General features: G+C 42.0%; 1 protein-coding gene across 1 annotated transcript; it reads right to left on the bottom strand.

Annotated features, from left to right (window-relative positions):
- Positions 1-3,335: 3,335 nt before the first annotated feature.
- Positions 3,336-18,521, bottom strand: LEPROT. The gene is made up of 4 exons (XM_036826098.1): positions 18,405-18,521; positions 13,329-13,404; positions 12,090-12,276; positions 3,336-8,731 (listed from the first exon to the last, which is right to left on the bottom strand). Exons 1-4 carry the CDS (start codon positions 18,418-18,420, stop codon positions 8,615-8,617), a joined length of 396 nt encoding a protein of 131 aa, XP_036681993.1. The 5' UTR covers positions 18,421-18,521; the 3' UTR covers positions 3,336-8,614.
- Positions 18,522-19,856: the final 1,335 nt, after the last annotated feature.

The following is a 19,856-nucleotide window of genomic DNA, read 5'->3' as shown; positions in this document are numbered from 1 at the left end:
TATGACATAAATCACAGCAAGATCCTTTTTGACCCACCTCCTAGAGAAATGGAAATAAAAACAAAAATAAACAAATGGGACCTAATGAAACTTAAAAGCTTTTGCACAGCAAAGGAAACCATAAACAAGACGAAAAGACAACCCTCAGAATGGGAGAAAATATTTGCAAATGAATCAACGGACAAAGGATTAACCTCCAAAATTTACAAGCAGCTCATGCAACTCCATATCAAAAAAACAAACAACCCAATCCAAAAATGGGCAGAACACCTAAATAGACATTTCTCCAAAGAAGATATACAGATAGCCAAAGAACACATGAAAGAATGCTCAGCATCACTAATCATGAGAGAAATGCAAATCAAAAGTACAATGAGGTATCACCTCACACCAGTCAGAATGGCCATCATCAAAAAATCTACAAACAATAAATGCTGGAGAGGGTGTAGAGAAAAGGGAACCCTTTTGCACTGTTGGTGGGAATGTAAATTGATACAGCCACTATGGAGAACAGTATGGAGTTTCCTTAAAAACCTGAAAATAGAACTACCATATGACCCAGCAATCCCACTACTGGGCATATACCCTGAGAAAACCTTAATTCAAAAAAAGTCATGTACCACAATGTTCATTGCAATTCTATTTACAATAGCCAGGACATGGAAGCAACCTAAGTGTCCATCGACAGATGAATGGATAAAGAAGATGTGGCACATATATACAACGGAATATTACTCAGCCATAAAAAGAAACGAAATTGAGTTATTTGTAGTGAGGAGGATGGACCTAGAGTCTGTCATACAGAGTGAAGTAAGTCAGAAAGAGAAAAACAAATACCATATGCTGACACATATATATGGAATCCAAAAAAAAAAAAGGTTCTAAAGAACCTAGGGGCAGGACAGGAGTAAAGACACAGATGTAGAGAATGGACTTGAGGACAAGGGGAGGGGGAAGGGTAAGCTGGGGTGAAGTGAGAGAGTGGTATGGACATATATACACTACCAAATGTAAAATAGATAGCTAGTGGGAAGCAACCGCATAGCACAAGGTGATCAGCTCGGTGCTTTGTGACCAAATAGAGGTGTGGGATAGGGAGGGTGGGAGGGAGACGCAAGAGGGAGGAGATATGGGGATATATGTATATGTATAGCTGATTCACTTTGTTATAAAGCAGAAACTAACACACCATTGTAAAGCAATTATACTCCAATAAAGATGTTTAAAAAAAAAAAAAGGAAGAAAAATTAGTGTGAACTTATTCTACCAAATTTAAAAGTGTTCTTGTTATAAAGCTACACATTTTTTTAATGTAGTACCAGTTCAGGAATAGATAAGTCAAAAAGAAGAGAAAAACTAGAAAGAAACTAGGTGGATATAAACTTTTACTATATGTTAAAGTTGATATTTGAAATTAAATTATTTATCTAACTTACTAGCCAGCTGAGCTACCTGGCTAAAAACACCAAGGGAAATACTCTTGCCTGATATCATTTACGAAAGTAAATTCTAAGCAAATGAAAGATAAATGTTCTGTCAACGAATCCATAACAGATCTAGGAGAAAATATTTTTCTTCTCTTAGAGTAGAGAAGACATTTCTAGGAATACATACAAATTCAGATTTTTAGGAAAAATTAATATATTTGCTAAACAAAACTCAGAAAATTCTGCAGGTAGGAAAATCACATTACTACCTTTTGCTAGTCTGTTATCTAATATTATCTGATTAAAATATATATATTTGTAAAATAAAAGAAAGTGTTTATAATCTTAATATGTAAAGAACTCTTACAAATCAATAAAAAGATAAATGTCCTAAAAGGTATGTAGGCAATTCATAAAAGAGAGCAAATGGTTTTAGGAAAAGGTATGAAAAAGAATTCAATATCACCAGCTTTCAAACATGCATTCAATTAAAAATAACAATGAGGTTGGAGTGATTTTTTTCTGAACAAATTAGCAATTCTTTTAAAATATGAAAACATGTTTTTTCGTCGGGGAAAGAGTATTCTCAAGAACTGCTGAGCAGGAAGATGATTTGGCACCATGAAAAATGTGTTCACTCTTCTATCCAACTTTGCTCTTCTAGAAAAGCATCTTAAAGAGCTAATTAAGGATGTGCACAAAGATGGACTTGGGCCTCACATCCACACAGCTCTGTCTTCTCATCTCTTTTGGGTCTGAACTCAAATGCTTTTTTTCACAGTGAAGCCTATGCCACCCAATCTAAAATTGTAAGGACCCACATACTACTTATTCCCCTTCCCTTCTATATTTTCCCCCGTGGCACCTGTCATATCATGTATTTTATTTTCTTATCTAGTTTTTATTTTTCTTTTCCCACTGAAATATGAGTTCTCTATGGCAAGTATTTTTGTCTGTTTGAACACTGCTATGGCCAGGGACAGTCCTACATTTTATGGATCCTGACACACAATTCAGGGGTTCTCCTTAAAAAAGAAGTGTTTTACCCCAAAACTTTCAAATTTCAAATTTTAAAAACTTGATAAATAAAATAAATATTATTAAATCTAGAAAAATGACAGTGCTGGTAAATTAAAGCTCAAAATTTGAATTATTTTGGTATTGGCTGGATTTCAAAAGGTATTCCTAAAGGTAAGCCTGGGAATAACTGATACACTTTTACTTTTTTTGTAGTTCAAAGAGTTCATTCACGCATTCATTATGTTTTGCAGATTTATTGAAATGCAATTCACATACCATAATACTCACCCATTTAAAGTGTGCAGTTCAGTAGTTTTTAGCATAGTCAGAGTTGTGCAAACATTATCACAATCAATCTAGAACATTTTTATCACCTAAGATAAGTTTGTACCACACTTTTCAGTTGATAGACATTCAGGTTGTTTCCTCTTTTTGTTTGTTTGACTTTTTGTTTTTTGTGTTTTTTTTATTAAGATGAAATATACCTACTACACAATTCACCTTTTTAAAGTGTACAGCCCAATGACTTGTAGTATATTCAAAAGCTGTGCAATCATCACCGCTAATTCCAAATCATTTTCATCACCGCAAAAAGAAACCCATACCCATGAGCAGTCATTCTTCATTACCCCTTCCCGCAGCCCCTGGCAACTACATAACTACACTCTTTCTGTTTATTCTGGACATTTCATATAAATAGAATTATATAATATATGGGCTTTTGTGACTGTTTTTTTCCCACTTAATATGATGTTTTCAAGGTTCATACATGTTGTAGCATTTATCAACACTTCATCTCTTTTTATGGCTGAAAAATATTCCATTGTATGGATAGACCACATTATCCATTCATCAGTTGATAGACATTTGGATTGTTTCTACTTTCCAATTTGGGCTATTATGAATAATGCTGCTATGAACATTTGTATTCAAGTTTTTGTGTGATATATGTTGTCATCTCTCTTGGGTATGTGCCTAGGAATGGATTTGCTGGCTTGTATGGTAACTCAATGTTTAACATCTTGAAGAACTTCCAAAATTTTCTATAGTGGCTACACCATTTTATATTCCCACCAGCAATTTACAAGGGCTCTGACTTTATCCTATCCTTGCTAACACTTGTTATTGCCTGTCTTTTTGATTCGTGCTATTCTAGTGGATGTGAAGCTCATACTGGTTTGGACTTCCATTTCCCTGATGTCTAATGATGTTGAGCATCTTTTCATGTGCTTATTGGCCATTTGCACATCTTTGGAGAAATACCTATTCAGAATCTGTGTCTATTTTTCAACTGGGTTGTCATCTTACTATTGAAGTGGGATGAGATGTCAGTGGAGCAGAGGGGTGACATGATCTGATTTACATTTTACAGGCTCACTCATGCTGCTCCGTTGAAACTAGCCTTAAGTGGGAAAAGGGCAAAAGCAGGGAATCAGTTAGGAGGTTGGTGCAATAACCCAAGTAAGACCATACTGTCTTGAACCACTGGTAGCAGCAAAGGTATGAGAAGTGTTTTGATTCCAGATACATTTTGAAGCTAGAAGCAACACAATTTCCTGATGGAGTGCCTGGGGGATGTGCAGTAATGAGATGTTCTAAAACACTCCAGGTCTTTTGTTCTGGAGAACCGGGAATAATAGGAAGTGTCAGGAGTTTTGATTTTGGACATGCTAAGTTTGAGATGCCTATTAGGCATCCGAGTGGAGAGATGATGTAGGCAAGTATTTTTTTTTTAAAATCTCAAGACAGAAGATGCTATGTTTAAATAACAGGTACATAATTTCTCCAGACACATCCATTCTCAGCCCCAGACAATGTCTCTCGATGCATCCAGCGTGCTTTTTCTAAATGAAAATTCATATATACAAGCCCTTGGACCAGAGAAGCTTCCTTGAGAACTATTTTTTCTTATGGGCATTTTACAGTGATGTTGGTATAACCAAATTTCTACTAAGAATTTAACTTTACGCTTAGTTGGGCAATACAACGAAATATCTAGCTCAGTTTCTTTATAATCTAACTAACTGCCTCAATCCACCTGTAAAACATCAGATCTTCCCCAAATGCTCTGTGTATGAGGGGGACACATTACTCCTTAAGCAGTACTTTACATGTGTGCATTCTTCACTGTAGTGCACAAAATGACTCTTCAGAATATGTACAGCACTTTTTTAAAGTGTTGACTTTTTCTCTCTTTTCCAAAACAGCAAATCCTTGACTAACCATGTCCCACACAACCACCTTCAACCCTGGGATGTTAGCAAAGCTGTAACTAGGGACTCGATTCCTCCCGGTTACACACATTCTTGGACTACTTCTATCAACCACAATAAATATGGGCTTAAAACTAGACAAATTCCCCAAGTTTAATTAAGATTATCCAAACAAAAACACTGGGGAAAGAAATCTGCTGGTCTCCTTTCCAAATATAATGCATCCCAAAGTAAAATATAAAAGTTTTAGTTTAATAATGTACATAAAAGTCTTTGTTCAAGTATAAATGACAAGCTTGATTTTAAAGGAAATCACCTTCTGGTGGCCCAGCTGGAGGAAGAAAAAAAAAGAAAGAAAATCATCCCCATCATATGTATATAATTGCATTCTAAAGCAATCTTGGGGACCTTGCACACCGTGTTTGGGGCCACATGTCACTGCTCTACTCCAGGAACATGGTCACATGAAAGCAGATTGTAACTCATGAGTTATTATACACTGGAATTTTTGCAAATAAGGTACTTCATGAGGCAGAATGGCGAAAAGGACATTTAAATGCAGAACTTATATTCATCTACAGGAATAATATTTCCCAGTTGTGAACTAATTACTATGCTTGGAAAATGCTAGCATCCTCATAAATATTTTGGTTAAATTATGGTGCAAAACCTGAATTTTGCAAACTTCGAAAAGGCACATTTTTGTGACATCTCCTAAGCATTTCTCTGAGAGCCTAAGGAATGCTATTAACTTCATGAAACATTTCACTCTCTAGAAGAGTCTTCATCAAGAAGATGCCTCAGAGGTAAAGACTTCCTGAGGACTGTAAGAAAAATCTGTGGGTTCATTAAGTGAAGGCAAAGAAACAACTATGAAATGTAGGACCAGCTGAGAACTCACCGTGAGGAAGGGATGAAGTGTGATAGGCTTGCTCCTGGCCCAAAATATTACTATCCTTCTATAAACTGCTGGAATGCTTTTTTCACTTTACTGTGGAACATTGCCATTTCTGCGAATGGGTTCCAAGGCATGCCCTTGTAAAAATGCAGCTGCAGCCCAGCGTGGTAACTGCACGAGGCAGGTATGGATGCGTTCCAGATGTGGGGAAGATGATCACAGTCATTCATTCTTTCTGGGAAAGAGTATGAACCGACTGCTTTCTCCTTAAACATCACAAGATATCAGCTCTACTAAGAAAACTGATTGGTAAGAGTAGCAAGGTGGGTGATTTGGGAATATGAAGAACCCCGGGAGGTGGGGCAGGCTAAGAGGAGGCCTCTGAGTCAGGAGAGGAGACCAGCAAACATCACAGGTTTAATGGACCCCAAGGGCATTAGGGGATAGAGAGGGCTGCAAAAATTGAAGTAAGAAAGACCTTGTTCTTAGGGAAGGAGGTGGAAATTTACACTTTCCTTCCTTCAAACTGTTCACACTACCCTGTTGCCAAGATCCAAAACTCAGGCAGGTACCTTGAGTATTAAAGGTCAGCTATGTTAGGGTTTAGGCTTCCTCAGAAGGCTTGGCCTGGTAACCCATGGTAGCATGATATTGTTTCTGTGGGAAAAGTGTTTCAAAGTGTAAGCCAGTTGTTTGGAACACGATAGAGAATCTCTTCATAAGATTACTCACTTCTGGGCAATTCTTTATGTGCATTCTCAGTTTTAGAATGTAATCAATGTGTTTTGAATCTCCAAAATATATTCTGTGGTATATAGAAAACAAATGAACCTTTTATAAGGAATTTTAAAATGCCCAACATTTGTGTTACCGAGATGAAACTTTTGTACCGTACATTCATATACAGCAATACTCCCTACTGACATTTATTACTTAAATGATATAGGTGCTGCAGAATAAATGTCTCTGTTTCATACATATAGCAAATCCAATAATCTATCACTTCGATAAACCATTCCATTAGTAGGGAATAACTACAAATATTCTATACGCAAGTACTTTATATCATTCTGGAAATACAATCAAGAGGCAATGCTTTAGGGCTACACATTAAGGCTACCTTGGTTATTTAAAATGTGTATAAGCAACAAGGGCACTTTTGCAAAAGGTAGTATAAATTAAACAGTATCTCCATCTTAGGAAAAGAAAAGCTATTACAAGCCAACTACACATCCAAAATGGTATCTTACAACTTCCTGCTATTATTCTAATGCAGGACAGATTATTGCTCATAACTGCACATTTCAGAACACAAAGAAATTTTCATATTTTTGTTACCTTTTAAGCAAGGTGACATCAGAATAAAAACTTTTAAAATTAAGCTTTTTTTTCTGTTAAAGTAAAATTTATTACAATACAGTAAGTGCAAGTGTTATTAAAAATGCTGGTTAAAATTATAAAGTGTCTATATAATTTTTCTAATATAAATATTGGAAATAACAACTTTAACAGTTCTATACGTACATAGTACACTGAAAACATAAAATCATGCACAAGGCTAAAATATCACTTTGCATATTATCCTTTTAGGTATCACTCTTGTCTTCTCCTGATCCCAGCATCATTCCAGAATATGAAGGGGTTACAAACTTCAAGGTTTCAGTGTTTTGAATGTATGTCTGTTATCACACATTAACAATGCTTTAAAATCATTCCTTATATTCTAATCACGTGGTTCTAGTTCCCAAATTTCCCTTTCTCGATAGGCCTTGGACAAAAAGTTGAGCTAGGAAACCTGTGATTACAGGACCCAGTATGACATGAATTTTCAATGATTCATTTAAAAGTGGCATAAAGTGTTTCATATATATATATATATATTTTAAAAGTCCTACAGGACATGAAAGACAAGTACATCACATGTAAATAAAATTAAGCAGCTCACCCTCTGCTTGCTTACTTGGCTCCACATCTCTATAGAAAGGAGAAGTCGAGCCATGAAGAAGACAGGGCAAATCAGAACTGCTGGGAGTGTGTGTGTTTGGGGGTGCTGGTGAAGGTGGGTGGGCAGCAGCCCAGGGAAGGAACTGGGGAGAAATGTCAGATTATGAAGGGAAATCAAACGGCATTACTTATCCATTCTTCCCCACCCTGCTACAGCAGGGGCCGGTTCCAGCCCAGCCTCCCTCCCCTGCCTCCCAGTGGGGGATCTGTCCCCCCAGCACTGTGAAGGCAGCCACTGCCTTCCAGACAATGTGAAGTCATAGGTGTTCCCTACTGAGAACACTTCACAAATGTGAGGAACAGCCTATAAAGTATAGGTTTGGACATTTCACAAATTCCAAGGACAGTCTGAAGTAGGCCTCAACACGGGGGGCAGGGGAAACAGTTTTTACAAGCAGCTAACGCCCAGAGAGGCTAAGGGGTTCAGCCAAGGGGAAGGCAATGCTTCTTCCTTCATGACAGCGCTTCTCAGACTTTAATGTGCCTGCGATTCACTTGGGGTCTCATCAAAATGTATTAGGTTGAGGATGGGGCCTCAGACTCTGCATCTGTGATAAGCTCCTATGCACCACGCTTCGAGATGCTGATGCTCTTGGTCTATGGACCACACTTGGAGAAGCAAGAGTCCACAACATAAAGAGGGAGCCGCCTCTGTCTCTCTGGGCCACAGGTGTATCTTGGAAGTCCTGGGCAGAGCTGAGACAGCCCCAGCGCTATGTGCCCACTCAAGCACATCCCCGGGCCAAAGGTGGAGATGCAGCACACTGAGTGAGCAACTGCCTACAAGACTGTGTTAACATGTTTTCTGAGAGCACCATGACTATATGAAAAGCTAAACAAATAACATAATTCAACTGGAGTAAATGGAGAGGTCTACTGGCTAGGAGTAAAACTAACCTTTTCCCCATGTAGTCCTCCTTAAAGTGAACATGATTACAAAGGTATAAAGAAACAGTATATTAAATTTCATGGTAAAAGGCCACATGTGCACACATATACATACAGTATGAATTCTAAGAAGTTAAATGCATTTTATCAGAATAAAGCACGTGCTACCACTGCTCCCAGCTAAAATCATCTCCTCTTCCAAATACAAGGAAAAAACCTTGAATTGTAAGGAAAATCACTGCATTGCCTGCCAGCACCAGGCCACAGGCTCCCCACTTGATCTGAAACACAAAAAAAGAGGATTAAATCTTTACTTTCTTTATACTGTACTCTTTGCAAATCTGTTATTTTCTGCTTTAGAAACATCCAATTAAATATTACATAAAACTGCTAAAAGGCTTAATAATCTAATAGACAGGAGAGAGGGAACTGTTCAGTAATTAGTCTAATTACTTCGTGATGCTTATTAATTAAGTCTGGTATCATCCTTAACGTTTTCCCCATTAGACATATTTCCCTACTTGTTTTCAGTAGACAATGACTGCCTTAAGTAAAATACATGAAGCAAGATTACAAAGGGTCCAATTACAATATTGGGTACTGAAAGTTCTTTATGTATTGCCTTCTTTCATGAAAATAGGAATTGGAGAGTTATGGATTGATTTGTTTCTTTTCTGGCAAGAAAAGGTTTTAAATAATACTCTGCATGCAATAAAAAGAGCTTTCCAGCAGGGCAGATAGTTTTCCAGAGGCACAGCTGGGGATGAGAGTACCCTCTAGTGGGCATTTTTTGTTTTAATTTAACAAATAGAAAACAACAATGAAAGTTTCCTCATAAAACGTGATGCAGTATTTGAAAGGTAAAAATAGAAATCTTTAGGGCAAAATTTAAGAAGTACTAGTCTAAGGCACAAGAAGAATAAGATCATGAAAATATGACATCTAAAACCTTCCACGCGAACTTCCCTGATGGCGCAGTGGTTAAGAATCTGCCTGCCAACGCAGGGACGGGTTCGATCCCTGGTGCAGGAAGATACCACATGCCGCAGAGCAACTGAACCTGCACACCGCAACTACTGAAGCCCATGTGCTGCAACTACTGAGCCCGCGTGCTGCAACTACTGAAGCCCGCGCTCCTAGAGCCTGTGCTCCGCAACAAGAGAAGCCACTGCAATGAGAAGCCCACGCACTGCAATGAAGAGCGGCCCCCGCTCGCCACAACTAGAGAAAAGCCCACGCGCAGCAACGAAGACCCAACACAGCCAAAAATAAATTTTTAAAAAACAAAAAACAAAAAACTTCCACGCTTCTGTTATCTAGACAGAGTTCAAACTGGCCTGGCATTCCAGACCCTTCCCAGCCAGGCTTCCCCGGCCTTTCTGTCCTCAATCTCAACCACTCCCTTTTTGCTCCATCATATTGGACTGCTCTTTATTCCACATACTGCATTTTTGCACTTGGGTGCCATTCCATACAATAGCCTTCCCTACTTTACTCAAAACATTATTTATCCTTAGAGGCCACATCAAGTGCCAGTTGTAATTTCTCTCTTCTCGGTGCTCTTATGGCATTCTGATCACGTTTTAATGACCACACCTGGTATATTTATAGCACACTTGCCCATCAGGCTAGTTTCTGTGCTCTTTGAGAACAGAGACAGTATCTGGTTCTTATTCCTAGTGTCCTACAAATAGCATATGCTCCAAAGATGTTCACTGTATGAATAAATAACACTTGTGCAGATCTGATATTCAATGCCCCAAGTAAGAGTTTCATGAAGTTGAAACAGTATGTCATTGCGGGAAATAAAAGCAAATAGTATGAAAGACAGTGAATGCCAAAGAACTGAAAAAATTATACCCATAATGTGTATTTCAGAGACAAAAAGAAAAATTTTATATTGGCTATCGATGAAATAAAGTGCATATTTTATGTCAAGACAAGAAAAAATTAAACATAAAATTTTTCTCTGCCTGTTTGGGCCTCCTCCCTCCCCTTCAGTGTGTACTGTGCATCTGCATTAACCAGACTTCCTTCGGAGATAACTTTCCTTTTTAATCTCATAAAGGGTCACAAGTGCTTAGGAGATAACCTTCCTTCTTAATCCTGTAAGGGGCCACGCTTACCCATGACCCACTACTTACTTCATACATGCCAATCTGGATTGCGTAAACTGTCAATAGTATGACATTTGACATATAACCATTTGTCTCTAAAACTTATGTAACTGTGATTTGATCTCTAACATGTGGAACAGTCGTCTTCCAGGTTATGATCCTCAGGTCGGCTCAAATAAAATTTTCCATTTCTTTTTTAGGTCGATGATTGATTAATTTTTTTCTTCAACAATATGAAGATGTAATCTTATTCACTGTATCTTCTAGTAGCTGTATAGTTGTCCCTCAGTATATGCCTATTGTGTTGAGGATTGGGTCTATGATCCTATTTGCAGGAGAAGAATTTGATATGTTGTGATTTATAATAAGAATTTGGTCTTTGTCCCCATTTCTTGCACAGAGCTTCTAAAACCCTTGGAATTTCCTAAGTGATGAGAGTGGTAAAGGTGACTTTTTTTATGTGAATGAGGTAACTTTGGAAAGCCCCTAAGGATAGAAGCCGGTTGCAGGAGGAGACAACCATGTGACTAGACAGTTAGAACTTTCAGTTCCTTCCCCCAACCTCCAGGGAGAGGGGGCTAGGGGGCTGGAGGTTGACTCGATCTCCAGTGGCCAATGGTTTGATCCATCATGCCTGTGTAACGAAGCCTTCATAAAAACTCAAAAGGATGGGATTCGGAGAACTTCCAGGTTGATGATTTGCTGATTTGGGGAAAGTGGTACCCTCAGAGAGGTCATGGGAGCTCCATGGTCTTTCCCCACACCTTGCCCTATGCATCTCTACCATCTGGCTGCTTCTCAGTTATATCCTTTTACAACAAACTGGGAATCCAGTGAGTAGATGGGTTCCCTGAGTTCTAACAAATTAATCGAACCCAAGGAGGGGGCCATGGGAACCCCTGATTTATAGCCAGTCAGTTAGAAGCACAGGTAACAAGCTGGACCTGTGACTGGCATCTGAAGAGGGAGGCAGTCTTGCGGGACTGAGCCCTGAACCAGTGGAATCTGCTGCTATCTCCAGGCAGACAGAGTCAGAATTGAGCACACCTGTAGGACACCCAGCTGGTGTGGAAGAATTGCTCCTCAGTGGTGTGGGGAACACCCCCCCCCAACCCACACACATACACACACACACACACACACATACACACATTGGAATTAGGTGATCAGGACCCCTTTTGATGTTGACTTTGAAACTAGAAGAGTATTGCTATAGTAGTCTCTGGATGGCCCTACAATAAAAGGTAAGGATTTCAGAACAAGTCTAGAAAATAGCTTACAGTAGAAAAAGCAAGAAATCACTTGGTCTGGCTAAAAGTTGTAAGAGAAACAAAGAAAGCATTTTGCAAACATGGGCAAGATACTGACAGGTAGCTCTAAATTGGGGGAATAGAGAAACTAAAAATATGCCTGGCCTTGAGGATTAAGTCGAAGCAGGGGAAATGAAATTTGTGGTTCCAGACGCAGGCCTGTGGAGTAAACTCAGCAATAACTGGGCAAAACAATAGATAACAGAACTTACCACGGCCACACGAGCAAGAATAACAGGAAATCCAAAGGCAGAAACAACAATTCCGGTAGTGAAAAAATAAGCCAGTTCCCGACAGGCACTACTTGTTGCATCGGAGTCATATGTTGCTCGTTTGGCAATGAAATAGGGGATGGGAGAGATGGCATGGAATATCAGGACAAACAAGGGCCAGTAAACACTGTTGGTTGCACCCAGAAGAAACCCAAAAGGAAAAGTTACAGTTACATCATAATTAAAGATATAGTACTGTTTCAAAGTTAATATTACTTTAAATGTCTAGGTCAACGATTATTTTCAGTTGTCACTATTAATACATGAGATGATTTCTACCAGGAACAGCTAAGAAGTAGCGATCATTAAAAATTACTAGTCCATTTATCTGCAGATAACTTATATTGTGTTAAGAAACAACTACACAATGTAAAATCTAGAATCTTTATTGTTTTCTGTATTATTGAGCTGTAATTTCTCTAGGGACAGAATCTTAACTTAGTCATCTTTGCTTTCCCTATAGAACATAGCACAGTGCCTTGCACATGCTAATTCCATAGAGATCTTTGGAGTGCATGCAGGTGGAAACTTTCACTTGCTTGGAATAAAACCCAGATTCCTTGCCCTGGCCTACAAAGCCTCACACAATTTAGCCAATTTCTTCCATTCATTCTGTGCCATCTTCCCTTCGTTCGCTCAATCTGTAGCCACACCAGCCTTTCTGTTCCTTAAATACTCCCTCTGCCTGAATGCCCTCCCCTGCCTCATCAAGCCTGATAAGCTTATTTATCCACCAAGTCTCAGCTTAAAGACAACCTCTTCTATGCAGCCCTCCCTGACTCTCCCAGGGAAACTCAGATTTACTTTCTCAAAGCTCTCACTGTACCTTGTACACATCTCTACTAGAGCTGTCAGCTTACTGACTGGACTGTTTTCCTGTCTCTCACTCATAACTAGAATTGTAAGCTCCTTGAGGACAGGATTGTGTCTCTTCATTCTTGTGTCACCAGCTGGTCCAGAGGAGGTTTTCAATAAATGCTCATTAAATGAATACATCAATTTTAAGAAGAGCTTTTGTCTGCACAAATACAAGTGACCCAGGGTGGGACTGGGTTCATAATTTGGACTTCATTAACTCATTGGTTAGAGCTTGGTGGTAAACTGACCAAACTCCCTCATACCCATACTAACAGTGACAAAGACACAAAAACAATAGTTCTTTTGGAAATGATAACTTACCCATAATCCTCTAAGGCACATCCCAGCATAAGAAAAGTCAGCCCAATAGCCCCACTGAAGGATAATGCCACAAGAGCTGTGAAAAATAAAACCAAGAGTTACAGGTCCCAGTGGTTGTCAGGGACTGGGGGCCGGGGGGAGAGGAATGGGGAGGGACTCTTTTGGGGTTGATGAAATGTCCTGGAATTAGAAAGTAGTCATGGTTGCACAACCTCGTGAATATACTAAAACCCACAGAATTTTACACTTTAAAAAGGTTAATTTTATGACATGTGAATTATATCTCGATTTTAAATGTTTTAATAAAAAAAAAGAATGCAGTGATTTACTTATTTCATTGGTTGATGTTACATTTGACTAGCAAATGACCACCTATGTGCATCATTTTTAAATCATCAGGTGGCGGAAGAGCTCAAGCCTTTCCAGTACTCAACCCCAATCTAACGTATGAATTCCCTCTATATTTGTCCCAAGAGCCAGCCAGCCAGTCGATACAACTCCACTGAAGGGAAACTCACTACCACCTGAGGCAGGTCATTTCATTCTGATAGTTTTTAAATGCTGAAAACACTTTTTCCTTAAATTGAACCCCAAACTGCCTCCTAGCAATATATACCCTTTGATCATTGTGCCCCCCAAACCACAGTGCTTCAAGTATTTGAAGATTGGTGCTTCCCAATTAGTGTCCCCTGAATATTTATTCCCTGCATCTGTTACACTGATCTTTGAGGAGGCAGGAACATACTTGTTTTGTCCACTGCTAAGTGGGAGACGGAATTTGAGTTGTTAAAAAATCTTGAGCTCTGAGTCACCAACATGGGTTCAAATCTTAACTCTGTCACTGACTGGTTGTGCGACCTTGGGTAGAAGGTGAACCTCTTTAAATCCAATTTTTCACCTGTAAAATGCGAATAATGGTGCCACCTTATTAGGGAGTTTATGGGAATCAAATGAGATAATCTATGTAAAGTGCTTGGATGTGCTTTGATAAAGGCAGCAATCAAAAGCACAGGACACTGAATTATCCAAATATTCCTCTGAAAAAAAACCATAATACTCAAAATTTGTCACTGACTAAACTAATTAACATTTTGATTGCTTCCTTTTACTTTAAAGGCAATTTGGGGAGACTTCTATAGGAAGATACCAAGGTGATTTTAAAACATCTGGGAGTACAAAGATGTTAGGGGACAAGGAAGCACCGTCAGTTTTATATATTTTTCCATTTAGCACATGTCACTTTTGGAAAAAAAAAATGTACAAAAGTAACTTGTCCCGTATTGTTTCATTACAGAGGATCTTTTCCTCACTGGCTTTGTCCCCTGCCTGTGCCTGATCACCTGCACGACTCTCTCCTCCGGGAGACCATGCAAAGCTAGGAATCATAGATCTCTTCCTTCTGTTCTGGGACACCAGTCACACAGAGGTCACAACTCTATCGCCAGTTGATGCTCTTTACCCCCCTTTTTCTTTTTCAGGAATTGCATCCTCGGCCATCTCTTAAACTTGGAGCTAACCAGGAATAGAATTTCATCTCTCTTGTCGCTTCACACTCTTGCTGGGACATTGCATTCAACCCAAAGCTCCCTGGTACCACAAGGACCCAGGTACATCTGATGCTGCAGCCCAGAGTAGGTCCTAAGAGCTCGGCCTGCACCTCCAACTCCAATCTGGACTTCTGTGGGTAGCCAACAAGGACCTCAACTTCAACATGTGTAAAACTGAAACATCCCCACCTTCTCCTCCCAATCACACACTTCTTCCCTTTGAAGGTTCTATCTTCAAAGACCGATACCAACCCTACACTCCGTTTTCTAGAAAATCAGTAAGTCAAGGTGACTCAGTCTCCCAGACCTCACTCAAACACACTGCTAAAGACTGAGTGATTGGGCTTCCATGGTGGTGCAGTAGTTAAGAATCCATCTGCCAATGCAGGGGACATGAGTTCGAGCCCTGGGCCAGGAAGATCCCACATGCCACAGAACAACTAAGCCCGTGCGCCACAACTACTGAGCCTGTACTCTAGAGCCTGCGAGCCACAACTACTGAAGCCTGCGGGCCTAGAGCCGGCGCTCTGCAACAAGAGAAGCCACTGCAATGAGAAGACTGCACACTGTAACAAAGAGTAGCCCCCGCTCACCGCAACTAGAGAAAGCCCATGCACAGCAACAAAGACCCAACTCAGCCAAAAATAAATAAATAAATAAAATTTTTTAAAAAAGTGACTGAGTGATTTTGTCCCTCCCCCCAAATTCATACATTAAATCCTAAAGTCCAATGAGATGGTGTTAGGAGGTGATTAGGTCATGAAGGTGGAGCCCTCATGAATGGGATTAGTACCCTTCTAAAAGGGACTCCATAGAGCTTCCTTGCCCCTTCTGCCATGTGAGGACACAGCAAAAAGATGGCTGGCTAGGAACCAGGAAGCAAGTCTTCACCAGACAACAAATCTGCTGGCACCTTGATCTTGGAGATTCCAGCCCCTAGAACTAAGAAATAAACGTTGTTTAAGCCACCCAGCTTATGGTATTTTTGTCCTAGCAGTCCTAAAGGACTAAGACAACCACCTCTTCTCTTGTGCCCTCAGCTACTGTCCCCGTGTAGACCCTTTTCATCTCATGCCTGCCTTCATCTCATGACTCTGCCAATCCATCCTCCGCACAGCAGACAATGATGTCTCAAATACATAAAGCTGGTGTCACCCCTTCACAGTTGCTTTCACAGCCTATGAGTTGTTCTAGCAATGGAGGCACACCTCTGCCATTGTTCTAGCACTGGAAGTGCACCTCTGCCATTGTTCTAGCACTGGAGGCACACCTCTGCCATTGTTCTAGCACTGGAAGTGCACCTCTGCCCCGCGTCACATGTTCTCTCCACTTGGAATAAACTCTGCCCTCACCCGATCCTTTGCCAGGTGAAGCCTTACTGATCTTTTTAGATTCAGATCAAGAATTGCCTCTTTTGCGAAAGTGGTCCCCTGCCTCCCTGGAGCAGGGTTCAGTAATCCCATCTGTATTAATTTCCTAGGGCTGCTATTAATAATGTACCACAAACTGGGTGGCTTAGAAGAACAGAAATTTATTCTCTGACAGTTCTAGGGGCTTGACACCTGCTCCCTCTGAAGGCTCTAAAGGAAGATTCCTTCCTTGCCTCTTCCTAACTCCTGGTAGTTGCCTGCAATCTTTGGTCCTCCCTGGCTTGCAGTTGCATCGTTGCAATTTCTGCCTCTGTCTTCATATGGTATTCTTCCTATATGTCTCCATGTCCAAATTTCCCTTTTCTTATAAGGACACTGGTCCTTGGGTTAGAGTCCAACTAATCCAAAATCATCCTAACTTGGTTACATCTGCAAAGACCCTATTTCCAAATAAGGTCAAATTCACAGATACTGGGGAGTTAGAACTTGAACATATTTGTTTGGGGGACACATTCAACCTACAACGCCATCTTTGTGCTCCCATTGTATCTGAGCACACCTTAGACATTTAAACAGTAACAATTATTTCCAGCTCTGTCAAACAACAATAACTTCTCATTTATCTATTTATTCCAAGCCTCAGGCATACAGTAGTCCCTCTTTAAAAGTTGAATAATCTTCAAAAAGCTTCCTTTCCTTAGTCCTTTTCCATTTCATAGCCTATCTTCCTTGTTACTATATCACAATTTCTAACACATTCACACATAAACATTATTATGTGATAGTTTCCGGGCATGACTAAACACAGTGTAGTGCTGATACTTGTCATCTGCTTTCTGCATTGGCTTCAAATGGATATATTTCACAATGGACACTGTCCAAGTAAATCATGTTTACTAAATTAATGCCGAATATAAAAGTCAGCCAGAAATAATTTTAAAATGTGTCTGCTACTAACAGTTTCACAGTCAGCTAAATTCCATAGTGAACACACACATGTGTACAAAGACACCCATACGCATGTTTACAGCACATATTGATTAACTGGAGAGGGAAGATCTTTGGGTACAAATATCAAGGATAGGAACTCCCACGTGGAAAGAGTTATGCTACTCTATTCAAAAGAATAGAAATCTAAGGGTGTCCTACCAAACCAACAGGAAGCCTTCCAATAACCTCTCCTACAACTGCCATTCCCCATTCCTCTGAAGGCAAATAGATGAGGGAACTGGTGTTCTTGGTACCCCTTTTTAAATCAACTGCCCCATTCAAAAACACGTACTGCACAAAGACCTACTGTATAGCACAGGGAACTATAGTTAATATTTTGTAATAACCTATAAGGGAAGAGAATCTGAAGAATATATAATATACATATATATACATATATATATATCTGAACAGCTGTGCTGTAGACCTGAAACTAACGATACTGTAAATCAACTACACTTGAATTTTAAAAAAAGTCCTGCACAGACACTACCTTCTTGTCTGTCCATAAATGAATAAACGCTGATGAAAGCAGCGATAAAATTCCACCTAATCTACTCTCCACAATTAAGACAAATACAGCATTTCAGGGCGCTTTCCGCTGACACCCGCCTGCAGCCAACTCTGCCCAATTGGAAGAATCATCGGGAACAACAGATTTAAGTGCCCCAATGCCGAGACAATGGCTCCTCTGGAAGAAACGGGAAACTCAGCGAAGCGGCAGGAAAAGGGAGGAGAGGCATTAGGGTGGACATGTCAGGAAGTGAAAGCCCAGTTTAAAACTCGGCAGAGGAGGGGGTGGGGGAACGCTCCCAGGAACTGGGAAGGAACCGGGGAGGTGATGCCCCCCGGGGCTAGCCGGGGTCTCCCAGGGAGGGACTGCTCCCGGCGAGGGCTCCGCCTGCAGCGACCCGGACACTCCGGGCAAAAGCGTGAAGGCTAGTATCCTTGCAGAAAAAGGGGTGAGGTTCCCCAAAACACGTCTCCACCCGTACCCCAAGGGGCGAAGGGAGCAGGCGAGCTGCTTCCCACCGGGAAAGGAGGGAAGGGTGGCAGGTCTGGGGGAGGCCGTTCCCCACCCACGCGCTGAAAGCGCAGCTCCAGGCTCAGCCCGGAGCCGAGGCGGCGATCCCACGGCAGGACCAGCGAGCCGGGGACCTCGGATGTACCTTTAACGCCCGCCATGTCTCCCGAGCTGGGGCCGCGGCTGTTTCCGGCTTCTTGCCACGGCCCCTGCCCCCGCCCAGGCCCGGTCCACGGCCGTACCTAGGGTGCCGAGCCCGCCCCGCCACGCAGAGCTCCGCCCCTGCCGAGCCAGATCTCCCCCGTCCCCGCCACTCAAAACCCCGCCCCTGCCGGTTCCGATAGATCATCCCCACGGCTCAGCCACTCTGAGCCCCGCCCCTGCTGGTCTCCACCCCCGCCACACAGAACCCGCCCCTGCCGGTCTCGATCGACAGTCCCCCAGGCCCAGCCACTCAGAGCCCCGCCCCTGAGGGTCCCGATCTCCGCCTCCCACCCCCCCGGCCCAGTCACTCAGAGCCCCGCCCCTGCCGGTCCCCGCCCCCGCCACGCAGAGCCCCACCCCTGCCCGTCCCATTCTCCCCCCGGCCCAGTCACTCAGAGCCCCGCCCCTGCCGGTCCCCGCCCCCGCTACGCAGAGCCCCACCCCTGCCCGTCCCATTCTCCCCCTGCCCGGCCACCCAGAGCCCCGCCCCTGCCGGTCCGAGCCCGCCCCTGCCACTCAGAACCCGCCCTGCCCCGCAGAACCCCGCCCCTACCCCGATCACGCTGATAGGCTTGCCACGCAAACCCGCTCTCTCTCCGTAGCCGCGACTTTGCTCCACTAGCTCTCCTGCTAGGTCCTAAGCATCTGCCTAATCCCGGAACTGGCCCCACGCTCCTCTCTTCCATCTGTGGCTGGGACCCTCGCTCCGCCGAACCGCTAGGTACGCGGGCCCAGACGCTCCCCCGCAGCCCACTCGCGACGCGTCCAGCACGGCGCGGAAGGAATCTCTGCGTGAGGGTGGAGAAGATGGAGAGGGGACTCGGAAAGTTACAGTCGGTAGAGGAGGAAGGAATACCCTCTTACTCTGGCATTACATTCTCGAACCCTAGCGTGCGTGTGCCTGTCTGCGTTTACGTAGCTGTGGCTATGGCGGAGGTAGGGATGGGGACACCAGAGAAGAGGCCCCGAAGATCCTGTTGTTGGTCTGGCCTTGCCTTGCTTCATACAAACTTGAGCACTTTTCGAACACTAGCGTTTTCTTCGTTACAGCCTGGTTTATCTATAGAGACAAAAACCAATAAGCTGTTTTGAGTCTGAGGCTTTCATGAACCTTTAAATAAATAGCTATTATTTTTATCCTTGGGGCCTCAAGGTCTGTAGGTAACCAAGGCCAAGTTAGACTTCACAGGGCCATTTCGTACTTTTCTCACAGAAACGGAGCGTTGTCTTGGTGGATACAATCTGCAAGAGACGTTAAATACCATCTGGTCGAAGCGCTTCATTTTACCTTTACGGAAAGAGGCTCAGAAGGGATAGGACTTGCCTGCTTCACACAGCTCTTTGGAGAAGGTTGGATTATGGGCCACTTATCTCTTATTCTAGCTGAGAAGCC

Source organism: Balaenoptera musculus, chromosome 1 (genome assembly GCF_009873245.2).
Source record: "Balaenoptera musculus isolate JJ_BM4_2016_0621 chromosome 1, mBalMus1.pri.v3, whole genome shotgun sequence".
Lineage (NCBI taxonomy): Eukaryota > Metazoa > Chordata > Mammalia > Artiodactyla > Balaenopteridae > Balaenoptera > Balaenoptera musculus.
Note: the sequence above shows the minus strand (reverse complement) of the source record. Positions and strands in the feature narration are given on the sequence as shown.